This window comes from Mesocricetus auratus, unplaced genomic scaffold (assembly GCF_017639785.1).
Source record: "Mesocricetus auratus isolate SY011 unplaced genomic scaffold, BCM_Maur_2.0 Super-Scaffold_100010, whole genome shotgun sequence".
In the NCBI taxonomy this organism is placed as follows: Eukaryota; Metazoa; Chordata; class Mammalia; order Rodentia; family Cricetidae; genus Mesocricetus; species Mesocricetus auratus.
Window position 1 is genome coordinate 7,012,216 of NW_024429194.1, and position 23,709 is coordinate 7,035,924.

General features: G+C 47.8%; 1 protein-coding gene across 8 annotated transcripts in view; it reads right to left on the reverse strand.

The window, feature by feature from the left end:
• Positions 1–23,374, reverse strand: part of Ppp4r1 (protein phosphatase 4 regulatory subunit 1) — a 47,445-nt gene extending 24,071 nt beyond the window's left edge. The window contains exons 1-8 of one of the 8 annotated variants that reach the window (XM_040752930.1): positions 23,355–23,374; positions 21,946–21,990; positions 19,019–19,123; positions 8,951–9,035; positions 8,009–8,115; positions 2,977–3,119; positions 2,144–2,290; positions 133–240 (exon numbers count right to left, since the gene is read on the reverse strand). In XM_040752930.1, the coding sequence (XP_040608864.1) occupies positions 133–240; positions 2,144–2,290; positions 2,977–3,119; positions 8,009–8,115; positions 8,951–9,035; positions 19,019–19,046 (618 nt within the window). In that variant the 5' untranslated portion in view covers positions 19,047–19,123; positions 21,946–21,990; positions 23,355–23,374. Of the gene's footprint in view, positions 1–132; positions 241–2,143; positions 2,291–2,976; positions 3,120–8,008; positions 8,116–8,950; positions 9,036–11,611; positions 12,192–19,018; positions 19,124–21,945; positions 21,991–22,168; positions 22,560–22,627; positions 22,691–22,902; positions 23,073–23,354 lie in introns of those variants that run through there. The other 7 variants (XM_040752925.1, XM_040752924.1, XM_040752929.1 and 4 more) reach the window with 7 other exon arrangements.
• Positions 23,375–23,709: the final 335 nt, after the last annotated feature.

Sequence of the window (23,709 nt, forward strand, 5' to 3'; positions counted from 1 at the left end):
CAGGCTGGCCTTGAACTCACAGAGATCCGCCCGCCTCTGCCTCCCGAGTGCTGGGATTAAAGGCGTGCGCCACCAACGCCCGGCTCACCATGTATTCTTAAACACAAAGACCAAAACTAGATGCAAACTCACCTTCCGAACGTGAAACATTCTACAGTCGCAGCACATCTCACAAAACCTAGGGAGAATTAGACGCTCTGTAATATCCTTCCCAACCATAGGAGCCATCTTGCACATTATCTGAAATAAATGAGAAAGAAATTCACATTGAAAACATCTCTCTAAGGCCTTTTCAGTTAAATTTAATAATTTAAAGAAATTAACCCAATACACAGCAAACATACTAAATCTAGAAAAAAAGAAATCCCACTTTTTTTTTTTTTTTTCGAGATAGGGTTTCTCTGTGTAACAGCCCTAGCTGTCCTGGAACTCTCTTTGTAGAGCAGGGTGGCCTCAAACTCACAGAGATCCGCCTGCCTCTGCCTCCTGAGTGCTGAGATTAAAGGTGTGCGCCACCACCACCTGGCTATCTAATTTTCTATTATTTATTACTTAATGACTTAATCACTTTGCTAGTAACTTTCAAAGAAAGAAATGAGAAAAAGAGAAAAAAGAAAATTCTAACTTTAATCCTAGTATTTTGGAAGTAGCAGCAGGCAGACTATGAGTTCGAGGCCAGCCTGATATAAAAGGGAGTTCCAGGACAGCCAGGGCCACACAGAGGAACACAACAACAAAAGGAGTCCTGTGCCAAAGGAGGACAGGGGTGACTACATCTATGTCACTGAGGAAAAGCTCCACCCAGACAATCAGCCCAGAATGGAGTTAACTGAAGCAGAGCTCAGATTCAGGACACAGTCCCAACACACACATTCTCCAGCTAATAGTGCACGAAGCAGAGTTATTTTAAGTCTATTGTAAGTTAGTACAGAAGGAAGAGTGATGCCTGTCAACATTTTCCAAATATTCCCAGACTGCATACAAAATGACAAAAGGTAAAAGGATTACATTCCTATAAATTAACAATGACCTGAAAAGCTTAAAATATACATCCTCTATAATGTTAAAACAGGAAATCTAACAAGAGCTACAAACGTAACTATAGTCAAATACTCCCATGAGTCCCAAGGTCTATCATGCTCCCAGGCTGTCAAGGCTGGCCATTCTCCCTAACTGACCTGCAGGTTCGTTGTGATCCCTACCAACAACCCCAACATCACCCGACTGCAGGTGGAGCCCTCATCTCCCAACCCCCAGAACCAGCTTCGCGTTCCACGGAAGCACAGCTGAGAATCTGCAGCTGTGTATGCTCACTCATCTAGGCGACGTGGCGGAATGATTTTCTCCTCAAGCAAACATAAGCCAGATGTGGGTGGGGGACCACAGGCTTCCTACCAGTGCTGGACATTATACATTATAACTGGGTTTTCATGATAATCGCGCCTTAATATAACCAATATTATGCCTAAACTGTTTTTTCCCTAAGGAATTTCTGAAATTAAAAGCAAGTCTTTTGGAGCTAGTTAAGGGTGATGAACTGTATGCTGTGATTGTACTAAATGCCACTGAACACTATACTTTAAATGGTTACTTTTACAAGTTTCAATCAATAAAAATATTACTGAGATAAAAAGCACTTAAGCCACCTGCAAGAATTAGTTAAGGATCTACATAAAGAGGGGAGTACAGAGCCGGGCGGTGGTGGCACACGCCTTTAATCCCAGCACTCGGGAGGCAGAGGCAGGCGGATCTGTGTGAGTTCGAGGCCAGCCTGGTCTACAGAGCGAGTGCCAGGACAGCCTCCAAAGCAATACAGAGAAACCCTGTCTCGAAGAACCAAAAAAAAAAAAAAAAAAAAAAAAGCACTTAAATTGGTTGTTAATTAGTAGTACGTATCTAAGAAATAATGAAGAAGGAATTCTTCAGGGACAGAGACTCAGAGACTAGAGGCTATTTCTGTTCTCATGGCCGACCTGGAAGCGCTGGCAACTTCTGTTGCAACTTTTTATGTCAATAAAAAGATCAGTGTAGTGTCCAGAGAGGTGTGAATACAGCCTCAGGTTGATTCAGCGCTCTGCTGCCTCGCTGTCTGGAAGCACAGATCTGAGGGACACCACACATTACCCAGTCTTCAAACACTCACAGCCACGGCCTCTGTCTTCACGTCGTCGTTGCTGTCTGGGGCGGTCAGCTCAATGAGAACGGGACACACCTTCGTCTCCACATCCAATCGCTCCATCAGCTCTTGCTCCAGCAGAGCCAGCAAAGCTGCCTGACTGGTTTTCCTCACCTCCAAGAGAAACACCACAGTATAGACGGAGCACAGACATGACTTCAGCAAATGCACTTGGGAGGCAGAGGCAGGAGGATCTCTGGAGTTCTAGGACAGCCAGGGCTACATAAAGAAACCCTGTTTTGAAAAACCAAACCAAACCAAACCAAACAAAAAAGCTGCAAAACATGAGTTTTGCAAATGCAAATGCTTCTAAGCACAACGTAGAAACCCATAACGTGAAAACCTAGCAGATATTGTGGGCATTCCTTTCAATTCTTTTTTGTTTCTGTTTTTTTGGTTTTTTGAGACAGGGTTTTCTGTGTGCCCTGGTTGTTGTGGAACTCACTCTGTAGACTAGGCTGGCCTCGAACTCACTTAGATCCGCCTTCCTCTGCCTCTCAAGTGCCGGGATCAAAGGTGTGCACTGCCACCACCAGGCTCCCTTCAACTCTTACAGAGAGAGCTTGGCAAACAGGGGCACTGGGAAGACTGGTAAATGGGCACCATTATGAAAGCATTGAGGGGCTCTAACAAAAGTTACTCTCAGCATACCTTCATCTAAAACAAGTAGTTACTTCTGGAAAAAACAATACTGAAGTTAGACCCGTAAATTATCCCAATTCTGTCACTTAGGTTGGACCCCACTCTGCATGTACCATGCTACAGAAAGTTCCTCACAGAACAAGGACTGTGGCTCTCACCTGGTTATTCTGATCTGCGAGGTATCGCACCACGATCGGCAGTAAGTATTTGGAGAAAGCGTACGGTATCGAAGGCCGGTTCTCTTGACAAAACAGTGCAATGTGCGGTACCTGCTCCATCAGCTCTGCTCTCACAGTCGGCTCTGTCGGCACAGTGCAGCGTCAACATCGAGCGACCATCCATCGACAATCGATCCACAATCCATCGACCATCCATCGACAATCGAGCGACAATCAATCCACAATCCATCGACCATCCATCGACAATCGAGCGACAATCGATCCACAATCCATCGACCATCCATCGACCATCCATCGACCATCCATCAACAATCGATCCACAATCCATCGACAATCGCCCTTGCACGCAGATGCCGCTCTGCCTGGGCTTGAGGCTACTTAGGAACCAGCCTGCTAGGAACTGGCCGTGTTCTTTAGCCCTGCCGTTCTTAAGTGAAAGGAGGAGTCACTCCCAACCCACACTTCCATCAGTCACAGTGCATGCACACTGATAAAGAACGTCTTACGACGCCTCTCCAATGAGTCACCTGAGCCGGGGATTAAATACCTTGTCTGTTATTTCTATCAGTTCTATGGAAAGACAGTATTTGTAAACTATGTCATATCATGATAGGATGCTGTCTGCAAACTTCAGAATTTAAGAACTTCCTAGGACAAGTTATAAGGACCAGTGGCTCCTCCTCTCCATACCATCTGTGAAAGATTTATAACTAGACTTAAAACAACTAATTTCACTGTATAAAAACAACATTATATACAAAAGGTATCACATTAGTAAAAAGGCAAAACAGCCTAAGAGAAAATAAGTATTAACACTTAAATACACTCCTGTCACCGCTGAAGGGATTAAGGAGAAGAAAAATGAAAATCTGAAAACAGCAAACACGTGGTTGAAAGAGACACAGTCACCACCATCACAGCAGACCTGAGGGCCACGGTCATCAATCACACTGGCCCTCAAGAGTGGCTATGCTGCGAGTCACCTCAGCAAACAGACGTATGGATATGCTCAGTGCAATGCCAGACCTCAAAAGAGAGAAACTAAAGCCGGGCAGTGGTGGCGCACGCCTTTGATCCAAGCACTCGGGAGGCGGAGGCAGGCGGATCTCTGTGCGTTTGAGACCAACCTGGTCTACAAGAGCTAGTTCCAGGACAGCCTCCAAAGCTACAAAGGGAAACTTGGAAAAAAAAAAAGAGACAGAAATTAATCTGCTTCAGGAAAAAAATATGCTGGCATTTTACAAAGATAAGGATCCTAGCAACAAAGCACATTTGGAATGTTATTATATTGTTATGTGAGATGACGTCTCTTGAAATAAAAATCTAGAGGTAAAACACAGGCAGACAGGCTTATACTCTTCTTCAAGCTCCACTTACAAAGCTAGCAATGACTTCATTGCTTCCATACATTTGTGGAGCAGATGATGTCACAGCTGCAGTTTCAGTTAAGAATGAAGTCAAGCCGGGCGGTGGTGGCGCACGCCTTTAATCCCAGCACTCGGGAGGCAGAGGCAGGCGGATCTCTGTGAGTTCGAGGCTGGGCTGGACCGACAGCCTCAAAAACAATACAGAGAAACCCTGTCTCGTAAAAACCAAAAAAAAAAAAAAAAAAAGGAAGTCAAAAGCTTCTTCCTTTAGAGCTCCGCTAGGGGGCAGACAAGGAGCAGAAGTGAACTCCAGGGACAGTTGTCCCTGCAACAGTTCGTCATCACGAGTGGAAAGGAAAAACAGCCTTTGTAGTAAATGCTGCTGGTAACTGGCAACCCTCAAGAAAGGCTGGAGAGACAGCCCGGCAGTTAAGAGTGTGCACTGCTCTTGCAGAGGACCTGGGTTTGGTTCCCAGAAACCACACAGTGGCTCACAACTGCCTGTAACTCCAGTTCCTGGTGATTTGACACCTTCTTCTGACACCTGTGGGCTCCTGAACACATATGGTACACACACACACACACACACACACACACACGCAAATATACATATACTCACACACACATACACACACTCACTCTCACACACACACACATACACACACACACTCACACACACCCTTAAGCAAATAAATCTAAAAACAGGTTTTAAAATATGTAAGAAATAGTTCTATTAACATTTATCTTGCAATATATATATATATTCATCTTGTGATATATATATGAAAATCTTTTATTTGTCAAATTTAAAAGTTATATGTGGACTATAAAAACAAATGTTAAAAGAAAAAGCAATGAAGGGTCTACAGTAGATAATACATGAAAAACAGTTATGACTTTGAGGTGGGAAAATTTCTCAAAGGAGATACAAGCAATACTGCCTGTAAAAGAAAGGAAAAGATCTCCTAACTGGACCTGGTGAGGCACACCCTTCTCCTGAGCGCTCAGGAGGTAGGTCTAGTAGGGAATCTCTGTGAGCTGAAGAACGGTTTGGTATACATGGAAAGTTCCAGCTCAGCCAGGGCTGTGTAGTGAGACAGAGCAGAGTAGAGCAAAGGTAGCAGCAAACAGATCAAAGCCACGGTGGAGTGGAGAGTCAGCCACGCAGGCTTCTATCAGGACAAGACTCCTGGGGAAAAAGTCCTAGAAAACAAAACAAAACACTGGCAATTTAAAAGAGAGAGATGGGAACAAACACTTAGAGACTGAAGGCGACCAAATAGCCAATCAGCAGTGCACTCACTGCACAGGTCACTGAGAAACCGACATTAACTCCGCCATGCCACACCTCTCCAAATCCATCCACTCCTCTGTGGTGACGTCTGCAGTGTCTGTGAAGATGTGCACCACAGTAACTCACATACAATGCCTGTGGCCTGCCGTGGATAACAATCTCTGCAGGCACCGCAGGAACACGTGTGCTCCTGGCTGCACACGGCTGCTGGCACCCGTGCTGGTAGCTGAGACGGCGCAGCATATCAACTACTGCACGTCAGATTAGCATGACCCACACGCAGCCACAGTGCCACACAACAGTCAGCGCCCTAAGGATGCCCCGCAGGCAGTCTGGAGGCAACTGTGCCATCACCATTCTTTCAGGAGCCAAACCGGAGCTGACTTTGGGGAGAGGGATGACATTAACGGACGCCTGGCTCCATTTCTTTCCATCTGATTCTAACCACACGGCCGGGTCTTCACCGTGTGACTGTGGTAAGGCTCCCACACTTACTTATGGGCCGAAATGCTGTGCTATACTCAGTATTACAATAGCAAAACAAACAAACAAACAAAAACCAGCAAACAACAACAACAACAAAAACCTGCTCCATATATTTCTGAAAACCTTTATAGATACCAAGTTTACATTTCCAGCACAGTCTCCATGAGACGACTACCATTGCTAACATCTCCAAGTCACTGTGGGACATTCATGACCAAGACTGAGGACCCACTGAATAACTCACAATCCCCCAGATTAAACTCCAACAAAGACTTCATCAACCAGACAGACACTCCAGTTCAAACATAGCCGAGAAAAGAACACAGCGGGGCAAGAAGAGGAGACCGTGGAACACGGAGACCACGGAGACCCCGAACCTGAACTCCTGAAAAAAAAAAGTGTTGCTAATGGCAACAAAGCCCTCCATGACCAGGTGGGGGCTGGACTTTCACAGCAGACACTTTACCGAAAGAAACTATCGAAAAGCACATGGAAAATAAAAGGCTGAAAAATACAAACAGTGAAAAGTAATGGAGGCCTATTGTTATTGCTACACACTTGCTATACACATTCTCAACCATGTTGAAAATATCTACTCAGCTGGGGCTGCAGCTCAGGTAGAATGCTTGCCTAGCATGCACCAAAACCCAGCTCCAGTGCTTAGCCCTGCAGAACCCTAAGCATGGCAGAACATGCCTGTAACCCCAACACCCGGGAGGTGAAGGCAAGAGCATCAGAAATTCCAGATCAAAAGAAGAAACCAAAATGTTTAGGCTGCATGATGTTTTTTAAGATAAGATTATTCTCAGTTACATAGTAAGGTCAAGGCCAATTGGACTACATGAAATCCTATCTCAAATACACACACAGACACACAAACAAAACTAAGCTTAAGAAAGATTTTAAGGTAGAGGAAAAACAATACTCCAAAAAAGTTAATGGTTGAAACTTCCTGACAGACACCCTCAAATTCAAGAAAAATGGCAAATTTGAGAATTCATTTGTACCAAAACACAGCACAATAAAACTAGAGGTCACCATGGACAGGGCTTTTAAAGGCAAGAAACAGAGAAGGAAGAAGCAAAGACAAAATTAGACAAGCTAATTTTTCTACAGGAAAGTAGTGCATTTCTTCTACTCTTAAATTTTTTTTTTTTTTGAGGCAGGTTTCTCTGTGGCTTTGGAGGCTGTCCTGGAACTTGCTCTTGTAGACTAGACTGGTCTCGAACTCACACTTAGGAACTCACTACCTCTTTCCTAAGAAAACTCTGTCTTTTAACAATAAGTCAATTTTCATCTTACAAACAGTGATTACAGATGAGCATGGTGGCAACCCACACCCTTTTTAATCCCAGCACCCAGGAGGCAGAGGCAGGTGGATCTCCGTGAGTTCAAAGCCAGCCTGGTCTATAGAGATAGTTCCAGGACAAGCAGGGTTATGTAGAGAGATCCTGAATGTAAAGAACAAAAACAAAATCGAACAATTAACTTTTTTTCATGTAGATCAGATAGAAAGTGTTATTTTCCTAAAAAAAAAATTTAAAGTCCTTTCTACGTCTTTTACTTAAAAGTTGTTATTGATTCTAAATAAATTTCCTGGATTTATATTGATGAAAAATTTCCAAAATTAAGTAGATGAGCATACTATAAAGTGATCTTTTTTTTCCCCTATGACTAGTGGGTTTAATAATTTCCCTAAAAATCTTTTTTTTTTTTTAAACAGGTCTGTCTTTCAGAGTGCTGGGATTAGAGGTCTGGGCCACTCACATGCTCTCAATGAGATCTCAATCTGCCTACCATGGTAATCTCTCCAACAAGGTTAGAAGGAACAACACACTTGCGTTCTCTGTGTGTGGACACGTACCCGAGTCATCAGCTAATCTGCCAATTCTTTCCAAAACAGCAACGCAGTCTCCCTCATCGTCGCAGACTTCCCTCAGGGTATCCAGCAGACTCCGGGCCACCATTTGTCTACAGAAAGAAATCCATGGAGTTCAGTGCCATCCACACTGGCTTGCTACAACTCTGAGATACAGAGTCCTTCTGCTTCACCAAGAGTGTTTCTTATTGCCAGTCACACACAAACCTGGGATCGCCTAGACAGCAAAAGCTCGTGCTGCCTTTGCTGAAGATTGTTACCAATGTTTTAAATCTTTATCTAGATAGTTGGGGAAATTTCTAGTCACCGAATTTTCATTTCAATTATCCTCTCATCAAAATAACGGTAAAGTGTATTCACTCTCCATTATATTAAATGTTGTATTTACTAGTATGAGGGTTTTCTTTAAATACATTCAAAAAGTTCAATGAAGACTTGAGATTCCAGGAAAATCTGATACAGAGACCTCAGTTTCAGCAACAGTAGCAGGAAGGGTTCGAGTTCTCCGTCACCGCTGTGCCCTAACCCTGTCTTTTTGGTTTTTTGTTTGTTTGTTTTGTTTTTGTTTTTGAAGACAGGGTTTCTCTGTGGCTTTGGAGGCTGTCCTGGAACTTGCTCTTATAGACCAGGCTGGTCTCGAACTCACAGAGATCCCCCTGCCTCTGCCTCCCGGGACTAAAGGCGTGCGCCACCCACCAGTGCCTGGCCATGAAGTGTGTCATGTCATCTGGTAGAGGAATAATACACACCCAAAAAGCAATTAAATGAGTAATAAAATTAGCTCAACAACTAATGTACAGTACAGATCAAGCTATAAACTTGGTGACACTGTCTGCACCTGACACCTCCTCTGGGGTGGACAATTTTATATCCCTACTGAGGCTAAGAGCCCCTTCTTCCTCTTTCATGTTAACGAAGAGCACACACCTGTTAAATATGTTCTCACTTGCAGCATACTTGTCCAGCCTTCCCAGCGGTGTCAGCATTTCATCTTGTGAGATGAAGTCCAGGGCTGGAGGTATAATAATCACGTCAGACTCTGAGCAGCAGACATCACACAAGCTAGCAGACATCACAGATGCTCCTATAACCCCGAGACTGGAGCCCACCCTGCCTGCCTGCAGAGACATCACAGATGTCTATAACACTAAAACTGCAACACGCCTCTGCCTGCCTGCTTCTGGGGCGTAAAGGAACCCATGGCAACCTTGAAACCAGCCCGGTGCTAGCCACAGCTCAGGACAGTTCCTCCTCCTCCACCCACAGCCTCTAGCAGGGCACAGCCAGTGATTACACAAACCCAGTATAAAGGCACATGACTCACTCAAGAATTTACATGTTAGTGGGGCGGTGGTGGCACAGGCCTTTAGTCCCAGCACTTGGGAGGCAGAGGCAGGCGGATCTCTGAGTTTGAGGCCAGCCTGGTTTACAGAGAGAGTTCCAGGACAGTCAGGGCTACAAAGTGAGATCCTGACTCAAAAATCTTGAAAAAAAAAAAGTTTTTTACATGCTCAGTGAGAACAGCTTGTGAAAAGAAGGTGAACACTGACTTGGCCAATTGTATAAGAGAGACTCAAAGCTGAAAGTACCTCACTCTACCCACTAGAAAAACACCTAAGATTGTAGTTAGCGCTGCATCCACTAAACAAGTACTAAATACTCCTGGGTCAACTACGTGGCTCATGCCGGGGAAACAATCATGAAAATACTTCTGTCTTCTAGGAGTTGAGATTCTGGTGAGAAGAGTCCATGGTGGAACACACCCACGGCAGACTAGGCCACAGCTGAAGGCTAAGAGAGAGGCGTGATTCAAGGGAGCTAAGCGGAGTTTAGAGGCGGGACTAAACAGTGCTGGCCACCAGGACAGGAAGAGAAGAATGGAAGGGATGCCCACTATGCTTGCTAACTCTCTGTCACACTTAGGCCACCCGACAAGGGGATTTCTCCATGGCATGAGGTGGCTGGGGAGTAAAGGGAATACAGGGAAGTGGGCCGTTAGTTCAGAGCACACGCTTCAGAGCTGTCGTCAGACTAGCAACGGGGCAGTCAACGTTGCTTGAGATGGGTGTGCTACTTTTCTCCGCCTTGATAGTGTTAGAGCTAGTGTTACTCGGGAAGAGGGAGTGTCAACTGAGGACTGCTTCCATCAGTAGGCCAGTCTGAGGGAGGCAGCTCTGCGGGACACCACAGTGGGAGCCAACCCTGGCCTGGTGGTCCTGGGAGGTGTGGGAAAAGCAGCTGAACACAGGTCCAGGAGCGAGCTGAGCTGCGTGCAAGCAGCCTCCCTCCCTCCCTGCCTCTCCCCCACTCCCTCCATGGCTCTACCTCTGCTCCTGCTTGAGTCCCACTCCCGATTCCAAAGATGACTGTGATCAGGACATGCAAGCGAAATAAACCCACCAGCCATAACAAACACACAAATACATACAGATAAGTTAATAAATAAATGCTTTTGGTCATGGTATTTACCGCAGAGATAGAAAGCAAACAGGCACACAGGGTCTTACTATGTAGTCCTGGCTGGCCTGGAACTCACAGAGATTCACGACCTGCGCCACCATGTCCAGCAAAAATGTTTTTATTTTTATTTTTTTTATTTTTTAGAGACAGGGTTTCTCTGTGGCTTTGAAGGCTGTCCTGGAACTCACTTTGTAGACCAGGCTGGCCTCGAACTCACAGAGATCCGCCTGCCTCTGCCTCCCGAGTGCTGGGATTAAAGGCGTGCGCCACCAACGCCCGGCGCAAAAATGTTTTTAAATTTTGTATTTTGTTTTAATTTTCCTTCTAATAGCTAAAGAAGCTGGGTGTGGTGCACACATGTAAACCCAACACTCAGAAAGCTGAAGCAGGAGGGCGAATTAGAAACTGACAAAGGCTATGCAACAGGCGGCTAAGGGACACACAAGCAGATCCTGTCATTAAGGAAAAAGCAGCTGAAAAAAACTCAAGAGAGGCCTGGTGAGATGGCTCGGTGTTAAGATCAGCCGACCATTCCACACCCAACAGCCAGAGCCTTCCGACTGAAGCTTTTACAGATGCGCGAAGGCTGCTGTCAGCAGACAGCCAGGAGAGGAGGGTCTACACCCACACGAAGGAGTAGAGGACAAACAAAAAGGCGATTAGCTCTGAAATGTGAAGAAGAACATGCCCATGTAATATACAGAGTGCATACACAGATACACACCAAACATGCAACACTCACAACAGCACAGACCACACTGCAGCAGATGGCTTCGTGAAGACATACATGATGTCAGTCACACCTCAATTACAAACTTGAAAGCAACCATTTATTTAACAAAGTAAAGATGAATAAATAATAAATCCTATAAATAACGCAAATGAAAGGAGGGAAAAGGACAAAGGGGGTAAGATAGGGATAGAACCCACAGGGGGAAAAGAAGAGCCAGAAAGGAGACTTAAACCAACCATAGTACAACCGGTAACATTAATTGTACATAGCCTAAATACCTCTATTCAAAGTACAGAGACTTCAAACTGGGTATGAAAATCAACGTTAAACCATGTACATAATTAATTAGTGCAGAAAATGTTTACATAATTTCTAATCTGTGGTTCATAAAGTACCTTATTCATTGTGGACTGGAGCTATGGAAGTCACTGGACACTCATTTCCCACCAGTTTTCCTTCATACTGTCAAGACTGCTGGACTAGTCCTGACCCCGTCAGCTACCTTCATGCAGACTCTAGAACTCTACGACTATGACCAAACTGTTTCATCAGAGTCTCACATGTGTTCACCTTAAAGATAAACATGTTTCTGGGTCATAAAAGGCGGAGGAGGGCAGGAGAGCTGTGTTTAAGATCAGTGTGGAGATTCACTTGAAACCAAGATTCCTGGATCATAGACTCAGATATTGGCTGTGCAGGTGTAGAATGTGGCTACAGACAAAGGTGTCTGAGAAATGTCCTCACTGATTTAAACGTAGACTGCTTAACAACCACACCTGGAGACACTAAACACGTTCTGAGACAGTGACAGAACCGCATCCCGTTCCTACCTTCTGCCCCTTTCTAGCAATCGAGGATGACAACACTTGTACATGAAAAGCCTGCTCCAGTCTGGCAGACACAGGCAACACCTTCCCAGTCTTCTTAGAAGAGCACCCCAACCTCAGTCCTCCTGCCTCTGCATTCTAAGTCCTGGGATCTCCACACACGTGTGTACAAGTGCACAAACACGCACATAACACCACACACACACACACACACAAATTTTCTTCAGTTGTACAACTTAAAATGTTTGTTTTCATTGTTGCCAGTAACACTGTTGACCATCTAGAATGTATCACAAATTATGACAAAGAGAACCTTTTAATTGGAAAGGCATCCGTATCCGTTTTTGTTAGCACAACACAAACTAGACTCAGCTGAGAAGGAGGAACGCTCCACGAAAGGCGTCAGTCTCTCAGACAGGGTGCAGTGTGCCTAGCAATTGCTTACACTACACTGTGCGAGCACAGACTCGGGGAGGAAGACATGGACCACAGTGAAGAGTGACTATCTCCCCTCCCGGACAAGCCACATTCAGTCCCCAACACCCTTCTCTACGTCTAGTCCAGGCATGACATCCTTTTTGGGTCCTGATGAAGGGGAGCAGTGTTGCAGAATGTTGTCCTCCAGACATGACATGGCCATGTCACTGTGAACTCATGTAGCAGCTGTGATTACACCAATACAAGACTGGGCCTGTCAACATTCTGTTACGGAAGGTTGGAGCTCACAGGGCCACACCCTTCCCTGAGGATTTTATAAGCAGTTAAGAAAGGTGAGGAACTCCAAGGAACCCCAACCTACCAAAGAGCTATTGGCAGTTATTGGTTGGGGGGAGAGGCCACTGCTAAGTGTCCACACTACTGTAAATAACCCCTCACCCTCGCTCACAGAAGCAGCCCTCAGTAAATTTGACGGTTACTGCCCCCAAAGGCATAAAACCAGAAGGGAGAGTAGTTACCATGAGGAAGACAATGGGCAAGAGCAGGAGAAGCATGATGGTCATGAGTGAGCTGGTCAAAATAATTGTTTTGTTTCTCAAGATAGGGTCACTGTGTGGCCCTGGCTATCTTGGAACTCACCCAGTAGAGCAGGCTGGCCTTGAACTCTGAGTTCCTGTCTGCTCAGTGATGGGAGTAAAGGCGTGCACCACCACCCGGCTAATCTTGATGCATGGTGGGAAGACACCTTTAATCTGGGCCATGCTTTCTGCCAGCTTTCATAAAGTGTGGGAGAGGAAGCTTGCTCTCGCTCTCACAGGCCAGTCTGTTCTTTTACGGGCACTGGAGCATATTTCTAGGGAATTCCAGTGCATGTGTGGACTGAAGACCAGCTAGACATCCAGCCTGTTACATCCTTGGCCCTGCCATTGGTAGACAGTCATTGCTGGGTTAGTGAACCACAGCCTGCAAGCCACTCTAGTAAATCTCTCTCTCTCTCTCTCTCCTCTCTCTCTCTCTCTCCCTCTCCCTCTCTCTCTCTCTCTCTCTCTCTCTCTCTCTCTCTCTCTCTCTCTCTCTCTCGCGTGCGCGCACCCACATATATATTCTATCAGTTCTGTTCCTCTCGAGTGCCCTGACTAACATGACATGTGTGAAATTAAGAAAAAACTAAGAAACGGAGCTTTAATATTTGAGCAAATAAACATACCAAAAAAAAAAAAAAAAAACTGATCAGGTCAAGACAAGAGTACACTCTAACCCTGTAGGTAAGTCAGCACCAGATGGAGGGCACCATGCATCACTCCTCCACTCCTCAAAGAGGGAAACTGTGTATTCAGTGCTGAAATCTGGCAGCCATGATGCCACCACAAGTGACATAGAGAAAGTAGTGCTGAGAAAATAAGATCACGACACCACCGGCTTGCCAAAAGGCCAGATAACTAGAATGAAGTCAGCAGGAGCACAAACAACCAGCCAGGCCTTCTCTGGGTGTCGCACTTACACGCTGTAATGGGATTCTCCAGAACCTAAGACTGGAAGACTGCAAGTCTGAGGTCAGTCAGCTTACAATACATAGGAAACACTGTCTAAAGTAAAAATAAAATAGGTAAATGAGACTGGAAAATAAAGCATGCAGCAGCATCACAGGGGAGTCAGAAAACAGAAACAAGACAAGCGCAATGTTCCTGCTTCAATTAGCCAGCCAGTTCCCAGAAAGGCCGACAGAATAGACAGCTGAGGCGTTCAGAAACGACTACACACACCGGAACCCTGTCAACGCCACACTTGCAGAGCGGAGTGACTGTGTCTAGCAGGGAATGCTTTTGTTCTTAGGATAAAGGGAACAAGTTACTCCCGAAAGGCTCACGGCAGAGATTGGGAGTAACACGCACTGCATTCCGTCTGTCTGTCTGTCTGTCTGTCTGTCTGTAACCCAGAAGGAAGTCAATGAGTGCCGCACACAGGTGAAGGCTCAGTCTAGAAAGTCACCGTATCTGTGCTAGTTCTGTGTGAGTGAAGACTTAAAGTTTAATTTCAAAGTAAATCATATGAAACAAGTTTGGGTTTTGTCCTAATTTAGCTTGCTCAGAAAGTAAAGGTCCATGCACCTCAGTAGATCTATCAAGGTCATATAAAGATATCAAAGGCCTTCCATGTGCTGGGGACTCAGCTGTGGGTAAAATAAAAATGTGTCAGACCTTGGGTTTTATAGTAAAGGAGACAGCAAGCCGAAAAACAGGTCCATCTTCAACTTTTGTAAATAAAGTTTTATTGGGGGAACAGTTATGTTTATGCATTTATACAGGTACTTTTACTATTTCATGGCCGATCTGAGCAGCTACAAAAGCAGCCATAAGTTAACAAAATCTACTGCTTTATGCTACCTGACCCATTATAGACCAGCTTAGTAATGTATCAAAAACATAAGTCACTTTTGGGGGGGAATACTCTACTATGCAGCTCTAGCTGTGCTAGAACCAACTCTGTAGACCAGGCTGGCTTGCCTCTGTCTGGGATTAAAGGTATGTGCCATCATGCCTGGCTTCTTTTCTTTTTTTGGGGGTGGTGGTGGTGGTGCTGGGGATGGAACCCAGGATCTTACACATGCTAGGCAACTTCTCTGCTCTACTACCAAGCTACAAGCCCAACCCAAACACTAATGCTAACGAGACAATCTGAAGAGCATACAACTCTGTCCTCACACACAACCTCAGACAACAGAGAAGTCAAACTGTCAGATCTGAATTTGCACTTTGCAGTAACAAGCAAGATGTTCATTAGGACATATTAAAGTTACTGAGGTAATGAAAGTCACTAAGTCTTTAGAAATGGGTTTTTTGTTTGTTTGTTTGTTTGTTTGTTTCCGAGACAGGGTTTCTCTGTGGCTTTGGAGGCTGTCCTGTAACTAGCTCTTGTAGACCAGGCTGGTCCTGAATAGAAATGGTTTTTATGAGTAATTCAAACACTATCCAGCCAGGTGGTGGTGACACACAATTTTAATGCCAGCACTTGGGACCTCTGTGGGTTCAAGGCCACAGAGTGAGTTCTAGGGCAGCCTGGGCTACACACACACAGAGAAACCTGGTCTCGGAAAAAAACAAACAAACAAAAAAAACCCAAAAAACCCCACCACCAAACCTCTATTCTATAGCACAATTCACAGGTGAACTTGAGGGAAGGTTTGGGGTTTAACTTGTTAATTTATTTCCTGTGCACATGCAGGGTCAGGTGACCAGAGGATAGCTGGTAGGAGCTGCTTCTGTCTACCAAGTGGGTCTTGGAGACGGCACTCAGGTGCAGGCTTGGTAGCAGCTGCCTTCAACCACCGATTCATCTCACCAGACCGTACTTTTGGTCTTTGAGACAAAGTCTAAGTCTAGAATCTGCTGTTGTGTAGACTACAGGCCCTCACATGCACTCTTCCAGCCTTAGCCTCTCTTGTTCTGGAACAAGCATGCTCCCCACACCCTATGAGGCTAAGAATAACTGACGCACAACAGACCTTCCCTGAATACCTGAAGGGGTAGGGGAGCTCGCTTCCATACTGAACACATAATATCTGTATTCGATATTATAAGAAATGCAGCCAGGCGTTGGTGGCACACGCCTTTAATCCCAGCACTCGGGAGGCAGAGGCAGGTGAGTTCGAGGCCAGGCTGGTCTACAGAGAGAGTTCCAGGACAGCCTCCAAAGCAATACAGAGAAACCCAGTCTTGAAAAACAAAAAACAACAACAATAACAACAAAAAATGTAGAGCTGACTCAAGGTACACCTAAGTTGTAAGCAAAGGTACCATTTGGTAAAGGGACTTGCTCACGTGCTAAAGGTGTCATTTGGTAAAGGGACTTGGAAAGTGAGTTCCCAAGGTTATGCTTTCTAACCCAGCTGGACACAGAAACCTGGATGGGTGAGCACCGTCCGCCTGCCACTGGTTCCCCTTAGTGAGGACGTTTCCCTTACAGTCTTATTAGCCAAGTACTTTGGCTACTAAATACTTTTTTCTCATGGGTAGTTCAAATAAAAAAATGTGAACAAACCAGACCCAAATTACCTTAAATTCCCAGCAAGCCAAGTGTTAAACAAATGAGTTACTTCTACCAAAACAAAGCTGACATATTTACAAGTACACATGATCTGCATTAGAACCGGCTGTGGGGCTGGAGAGATGGCTCAGAGGTTAAGAGCACTAACAGCTCTTCCAGGGGTGCTGAGTTCAATTCCCAGCAACCACATGGTGGCTCACAACCATCTACAATTTAATCTGGTGCCCTCTTCTGGCCTGTAGGCAGAACACTGTATATGTGACAAATAAATCTTAAAAAAAAAAAAAAAAAAAGAACCCGACTGTGAAGTCAGGCACAGCACAGAGCAGCATTAACCCTTGTACTGACCAGTTTACACGGTACATACGTGTCTGCTCCCTCTCCCTCCTCAGACATAAAGTCAGGTGCAGGGAACACAATAGCTCATTTGCTTGTGTTTCTCTAAATTTTCACCCTAAAATAATGGTTTTTTTTTTTAAAGATCAACAAATCCGCCGGGCATTGGTGGTGCACGCCTTTAATCCCAGCACTTGGGAGGCAGAGGCAGGCGGATCTCTGTGAGTTCAAGGGCAACCTGGTCTACAGAGTGAGTTCCAGGACAGCCTCCAAAACAATACAGAGAAACCCTGTCTCAAAAAAACAAAACAAAAAAACAACAAATCATACTGAAAACTAAAAATATGCAATCTTCTTCTTGCTATTTGACAAAATCCAACACTTCCCCCTAGTTTCCAAAACTCTCAGCAAACTTTAGGAACTTTCAGTCTGATACAGGCAGGGGTCAGTGAGACAGGCAGAGGGACTGGAGTCTGACAGGACACAGCTTGTTCTAGACTCATCGTTTCTGTCCTCTGCTCAACACTCCACACAAGCCCCCAAAGGGCTCTAAAGCCTCCTCAACGGCAAAACCTTTGAAACGACACACTCCATAGCGGCTTCAAAAGCTCAGCGCTGCGTTGCTACTGTTAAAACCAGAGTAAGCAAGAACTAAGCTAGAGCCCCTGGAAAGCAAACGGACTTTCAGAAGAATTTCAGAATGGCTTTTTTTTTTGGTTTTTTTTCCAGATAGGGTTTCTTTGGAGGCTGTCCTGGAACTAGCTCTTGTAGACCAGGCTAGTCTCAAACTCACAGATATCTTCCTGCCTCTGCCTCCAGAGTGCTGGGACTAAAGATGTGGGTCACCAACACCCGGCAAATCGCAGTATTTTATTTAATTTTCCACTTTATGTGTCTGGGTGTTTTGCCTGCATGTGTGTCTATGTGCCACCAGGCCTAGTGCCCATGCAGGCGGGAAGAAGGTGTTGGATTCCCTGGGACAGGAGAAACAGTCTGTTCAGAGTCGTCATGGGTGCCCAAGGAACTGAACCTGGGTCCTCTGGAGGAGCAGAGTGCTCTTACCCTCGGAGCTGTCTCTCCAGTCCTGAAATACGGTATTTAGGGAGGAAGGCATAGTTAAAGTTCCACCTGAACTCAGGGAGTCCTGTTCCTGTGTCTACAACCTCAGCAATATCAGATGACTACAGCCCAGCAGGAGGAGCATCTCTTTGAGCTACTATAAACTGTACCAAGTATTTACTTCAGAATGCCACTTAAACAAGTCTCAATTTTAATCAAACTCCTATAGTGACTTTCTATCCACAGTAACAACTTTTACTGTATTTTCAAGTCCTAGCTTGGCTCATCCATTTCAGAAACTCGGCAACATCAAACTGTACCTTTGGAAAACAATAAAATGCCTAAGCATTTCTCTAAAAATCTGTAATTATGTGCTTATTATTTGAGAAAGATAATCGTAAAATTAAAAAAATTTTACTCTGAAATCTGCAGAGGCATATATTCAAATAGAGTCACTGGTTTGCCTTCACTTTGAAAATAAGTAGGTAAGAACACTGGCGGGTCTTCCAGAGGTCCTGACTTCAATTCCCAGCAACTACATGATGGCTCACAACTCTCTGTAAGGAGATCTGGTGCCCTTTTCTAGTCTGCAAGAATGCATGCAGACAGAACACTGTATTACATAGTAAATAAATCTTTAAAAAAAAAAAGAGGAAAATCAAAGTGCTTTATACAGTACTGAAAAATTCCAAACATAGAAATACATGTTATATTATTTTTCTAAAATTAATTTTAATACATTCTAATAATGACTGTTTACCTTTATGGCCTTTTCACAAATGATACAATACATACATTTTCCAGTTATTATGACTGAAGGAACTTTTTCCTCCAAAGGTTCCATCTAAATTGGTCTTTGGTCAAGTCTTTTCTCCACAAATTCTGTACAGACTGTGGAACCTGAAACCAATTTTAAGACCTGATTCCCACCTGTGTCCTCTCTCGGTTCCCTTCCACCATGGCTTAGGCCAAGCATCTAGAAAAGACATCCAAGTTGTATTTTATCTCTATCATAAAGGCACACCAGCCGGCTGCAGAGAGAACTCCGGTACAAGAAATTCCGTGGATGCCCTCCAAAAACGAAAAATTCATACTCACAAGCCAGTAAACTGGGGCCCTCCACCATCCCATGCTCTAGGACAGCGGTTCTCAACCTATGGGTCACGACCTCCCGGGATCGAGTGCCCCTTTCGCTGGGGTCACCTAAAACCGCCAGAAAACAGATATTTGCACTACAATTCACAACAGTAGCAAAATTACAGTTATGAAGTAGCAACAAAAATGATTTTATGCGCCTTTAATCCCAGCACTCGGGAGGCAGAGGCAGGCGGATCTCTGTGAGTTCGAGACCAGCCTGGTCTACAGAGTGAGTTCCAGGACAGCCTCCAAAGCCACAGAGAAACCCTGTCTCGAAAAACCAAAAAAAAAAAAAAAAAAAAAAAAAAGATTTTATGGTTGGGGGTCACCACAACACGAGGAACTGTATCCGCACGCAGCTCTAAGACTGAGAGCCACTGCTCTGGGGTATGAGAGGAGTTTATCTCTTTACCCCAGCCTGTTCCCTGCCTGGCAGAGTGCCTCCTCACTCTTTCTCCCTTCACAAGACATCAGAGTGGCCAAAGACACCCTGTTCTGAACACTCAGGGTACAGGGGCTAACTCTAAAAACTTTAGCGACAGAGAAAAACCAGCAATTTTTATAAATAGCTAATAAACGATTTGTGCCTTCAAACATGCAATGTTTTTCCTAAATGAACAGCGAACAAAGCCTTTAAAAGGCAAACTGCAAGCATATAGCCACATTTCTAAGTAAAGACTCCATAATGTCAACACCGCTATTTCCTTCTCTGCTTCTCGAAGCCACCTTTGCTCGTGGTCACAGCAGTACTGTTCTGAGTGTCACAATTCATGGTGAGTTGTGAATAACGATATAAAGTAGAGGACTTTCCTTATATCTGTCTCGATGACAAGACATGGGCATGATGGAGCTAAGTGAGCTACCCCATTTGTCCCCAAGTGCCCCTTGCCAAGACAGCAACAAGGCAGGCAGATGGCACCTTCCTGATAGCAACCCTTTCAGATGCAGCAGCCCCCTGGCTTCCTGGTGAATACTTCCTCCAGACTGTGCTCCCCAACAACCAAGGAGACACTGCACTGCACTTTCTGCAGGGGTGCACCTTCTGCAGGGGTGCACCTTCCGAAGGGGTACACTTTCTGCAGGGGTACACCTGCAGGGGTGCACTTTTCCGCAGGGGTGCATCTTCTGCAGGGGTGTACGGCGCCTAACTCAAGAGTGAACCAATACTCAGATGTTCCTGCTACAGCCAGCCACAAAGACCCTTTATAGGAAGCCTCTTCGTCAAGAGAACATAATCACGGCCAGGTCTGCGACCCTACCTTGCAGGAGGTCTAAAATCAATAGGTGTTTTGGTTACTATCTGAAGCATAGACTAGGCCACTCAGTGACCTAAGTGGAGGAATTAAACACAGCTTCCACTGTGTGCTGTCCCTTAGGACAGCCAGTTTCGCACACAGCGCCCTGGATCTCCGCAGATTTATCCGCAGCTGAGTCTGACAGGACCTAGGGCTCTAAAGAGAAGCCCTCGGGGCAGGCTGGCTGGGCAGGCTCGCTTACCCTGCCGCGGGCAGGCCTGTGGGGCATGTTCCCAGTGACAGCCGGAGGGCCCGGCCTATTGTCGGCAGTGTCCAGGCCTCTAAGAAAGCAGGCTGAGCAGGTCGGGGGGCGGGGGGGGGGGGACAAGCCAGGAAGCAGCTCCCCCCTCCAGGTTTCTTCCCCGTTTGGTTTCCTGCCCTGACTTCCTTCAGGCACCAACCGCGATGTGGATGCGCGGGCCACATTAACCCTTTCCTCCCCGGGCTGACAGACAGGCAGCCACACTTTCTAGGCAATGCATCGCCGCCCTTTCTCAGGGCGGGAATTAAAACTGGGTAAGGAAAACCATACCACACGATGCTAACGACTGTCTACTCCGTATCTGGAAGAGCCGTCCCCACTGCGGCATCCGTGAGGCACCTGGGCAGGTGATACACCTCACTTCCGGGTCTGGGCCGGGCTTCCTCTAAGGAGACCGCACTCGTACCGCGGCAAACAGCTCAGCTCTGCGTAGTTCTTGGTCCCCCTGAGGTCCCCAGTGATCTACACTTAATACATTTTGAGCGGTCCTTATTCCTAAAACGCATTTCAAGACCCAGGGATCTGACTTTTCATTAGTCCCCAGCAGCCTCAGCAACGGTTAGAACTCATTTCTAGTTAGGGAGGAGCAACAACTCCTCCCCACATCAACTCAGCTAACCCATCCTAGGCTTCTCGTCTCCGGCCCAGAGCATTTTCCACTTAGAAAAACACACTCGAAATTAAAGAGATCTTTCTAAACAGCTCACTTCCTTCACCACAATGGAAAACAATGTCCAAAAGTTGAGCAGCTTTTTTTTTTTCTTCTAACGTACAAAAAGAACCGACTCTTATCTCAAGGAAACCCGCAGTTTCAGCGTCTGAGCACTGCGGGCGAGCTTTGGGCGCCCGGCATCCGCGAAACCTGCTTCTCTGAACCCAATCCCCGCGGCCTGCCGGGGCCACACCTTCCAACCACCCCGAAATTCCCAAACCAGAAGTGTGAGCGGCGGCGGCTCAGAGCTCCGGTCAAACGCCCGCCGGCACCGCGCACACCCTGGGGCGAGCGAACCCCGGGAGGGCGAGCCGGGGCCCCGCTCCGCCCCAGCCCCAGCCCCGGCCCCGGCCCCGGCCTCGGAGCGAGCGCTGCGGAAACCCCTCCCGGCGCCGGCCGCCTGGGTCCTCGGGTGCGGAAGACACTCGGGGAAAACACACCCTTGATCCCCGCTCGGGCCTCCGCCCCACGGGCTGCGGCTTCCCCAACAGCCGCCCCGCGGCCCGAGCCTGCGGGCGGCGGCCGAAGCGGGGCCACGCGGGCGTCCTCGGAGCCCCAGTCCGCCCGCCCGCCCGCCCGCCCGCTCGCCCTCCGGGGCCGCCGCCCGCCCGGCACTCACGTCCGTCCGCGTCCTCCGGCAGGTCCTCCTGGAGCAGCGAGAGGTCTGCGCCGGGGGGAGAGAAGAAAGGCCGGGTCAGCGTCCTGGGCCGGCGCCGCGCCCCAGCCGCCCGCCGCCCGCCCGGCGGCGTCTCCCCGCGCCGGCCTGTCCGGGGCTCCGCCGAGCGCGGGGAGCCGCCGCCTCCGCCGCCGCCGCCGCCGCCCGGGGAACTGGGGCCACGTACCCGCCATCTTGTGCTCGCCCCCGCCTCCTCGTCTCCCGGGATCCCGCTCCGCCGGCCGCGCGAGCCGGGAGCCGGTGGGCGCGCGCGGGGCGGGCGGGCCGGCGGGGGCGCGCGCGGGGCGGGCCGAGGCCCGGGGGCCTGCGGCGGCCGCGGTGACGGCGGAGACGGAGACGGAGACGGAGGCGGCGGCTCCGGTGCGCTCGCCCCGCGCCCCAGCCGCCGGTCGCCCGTCTCCCGCGCCCGGCCGGCCGGCCCCGAGGCAGGCGCGCTCCCTCCCGCGGCTACAGGCGTCCTGGCGCCGAGAGTGCGGAGCGCGGCGCGAGCTGCCCGCCGGGGACCTGCGCCGTGTGCCCGAGCCCGGCGGGCGGGGTCCCCGCGCCCCGCCGCTCTTGTTGGGTCACCGGCCTCGCCCACCGCCCGGCCGCCGCCCGCCCGCCCCGCCGCGCGCCCCTCCCCGACCTGCTCGTGCGTCGCCGGCGGCCCGCGGCCCAGGCGCCCGCCTCCGAGTGGGGGAAGCGCCGCCTCCGCCCGCCCGCCCGCCCGCCCGCCCGTCCGCGCGCCCGGCCCGGGCCTCGCGAGTGACTGAACAAAGCCCCGGCCCCCGCCGGACGACGGTTGAGTGACAAAAGTTCCGCCGGCTCGGACGGCCCTTCCCGTGCGGCCCGTTAGAGCCGCGGCGCCGGGCTCGGAGCCCGCGCGCCGCCCGCCCGCTCCGCCCGCCTTCCCGAGCTGACCCTGAGCGGCCGCGGGCGCGCGGGCCAGGCCGAGTGTGGCCCCGCCGAGGTTCTTAGCCCTGTGTGACCGCCCGGAGGGCCGGGCGAGGATACCTGCCCCCTCCGCCTCTCCGGGGAATGGCAGACTACCGGGACCCCAGCGCAGTGCTTGCCACCTCGGGTTATCTGGTGGCCGGGTGCCTGGGATTGGCAGGGTTTTTCTTTTTTTTTTTTTCTTTTTGGTGATTTATCAGCGCTTTTTCTCAAGGGAACCCAGCACCACAGATCTTACTCTATTCCCTTTGTTTGGAGAGAGTTGAGTGGGCCTCTAGGGCTCCCACGTACAAAGTAGGGCAAAAACCCAGGTTTTCTGACTCCGGTTCATTGTCCCATTTTTGAGTCTCAAATCTAAATCTAGCGCCAGCCGGGTCTCCAAATGGTGTTCCCCTGAAGCGGGACAACAAAACACCGACCTTCGTACTTGATGCCAGTTTGCGAGTCTGAGACGAAAAGGGGAGAGAATTTTTAAATGTCCAGCGCGTTCCTTTCTGTGCTGTGGTCCTAAATAAAGACAACATATTGGCATTTTAAAACCATCGAGGACTAGACCATCTAATCAGATTCTCGGGAATGCATAAACCTTAGGGAAAAGAGTTATCCATAGTTACTCTAACGTCTCCCTTTTGGATAATATCACTTAACAACATAAAACACAGATTGTATACCGTGAATTGAAAGTCCAAGAGACTAAAAAAACAGACCCCATAGCTTCAAAATGTTTCTAAATCTCAAATATAAAACAATTAAAGACCAAACCTCCACATTCGT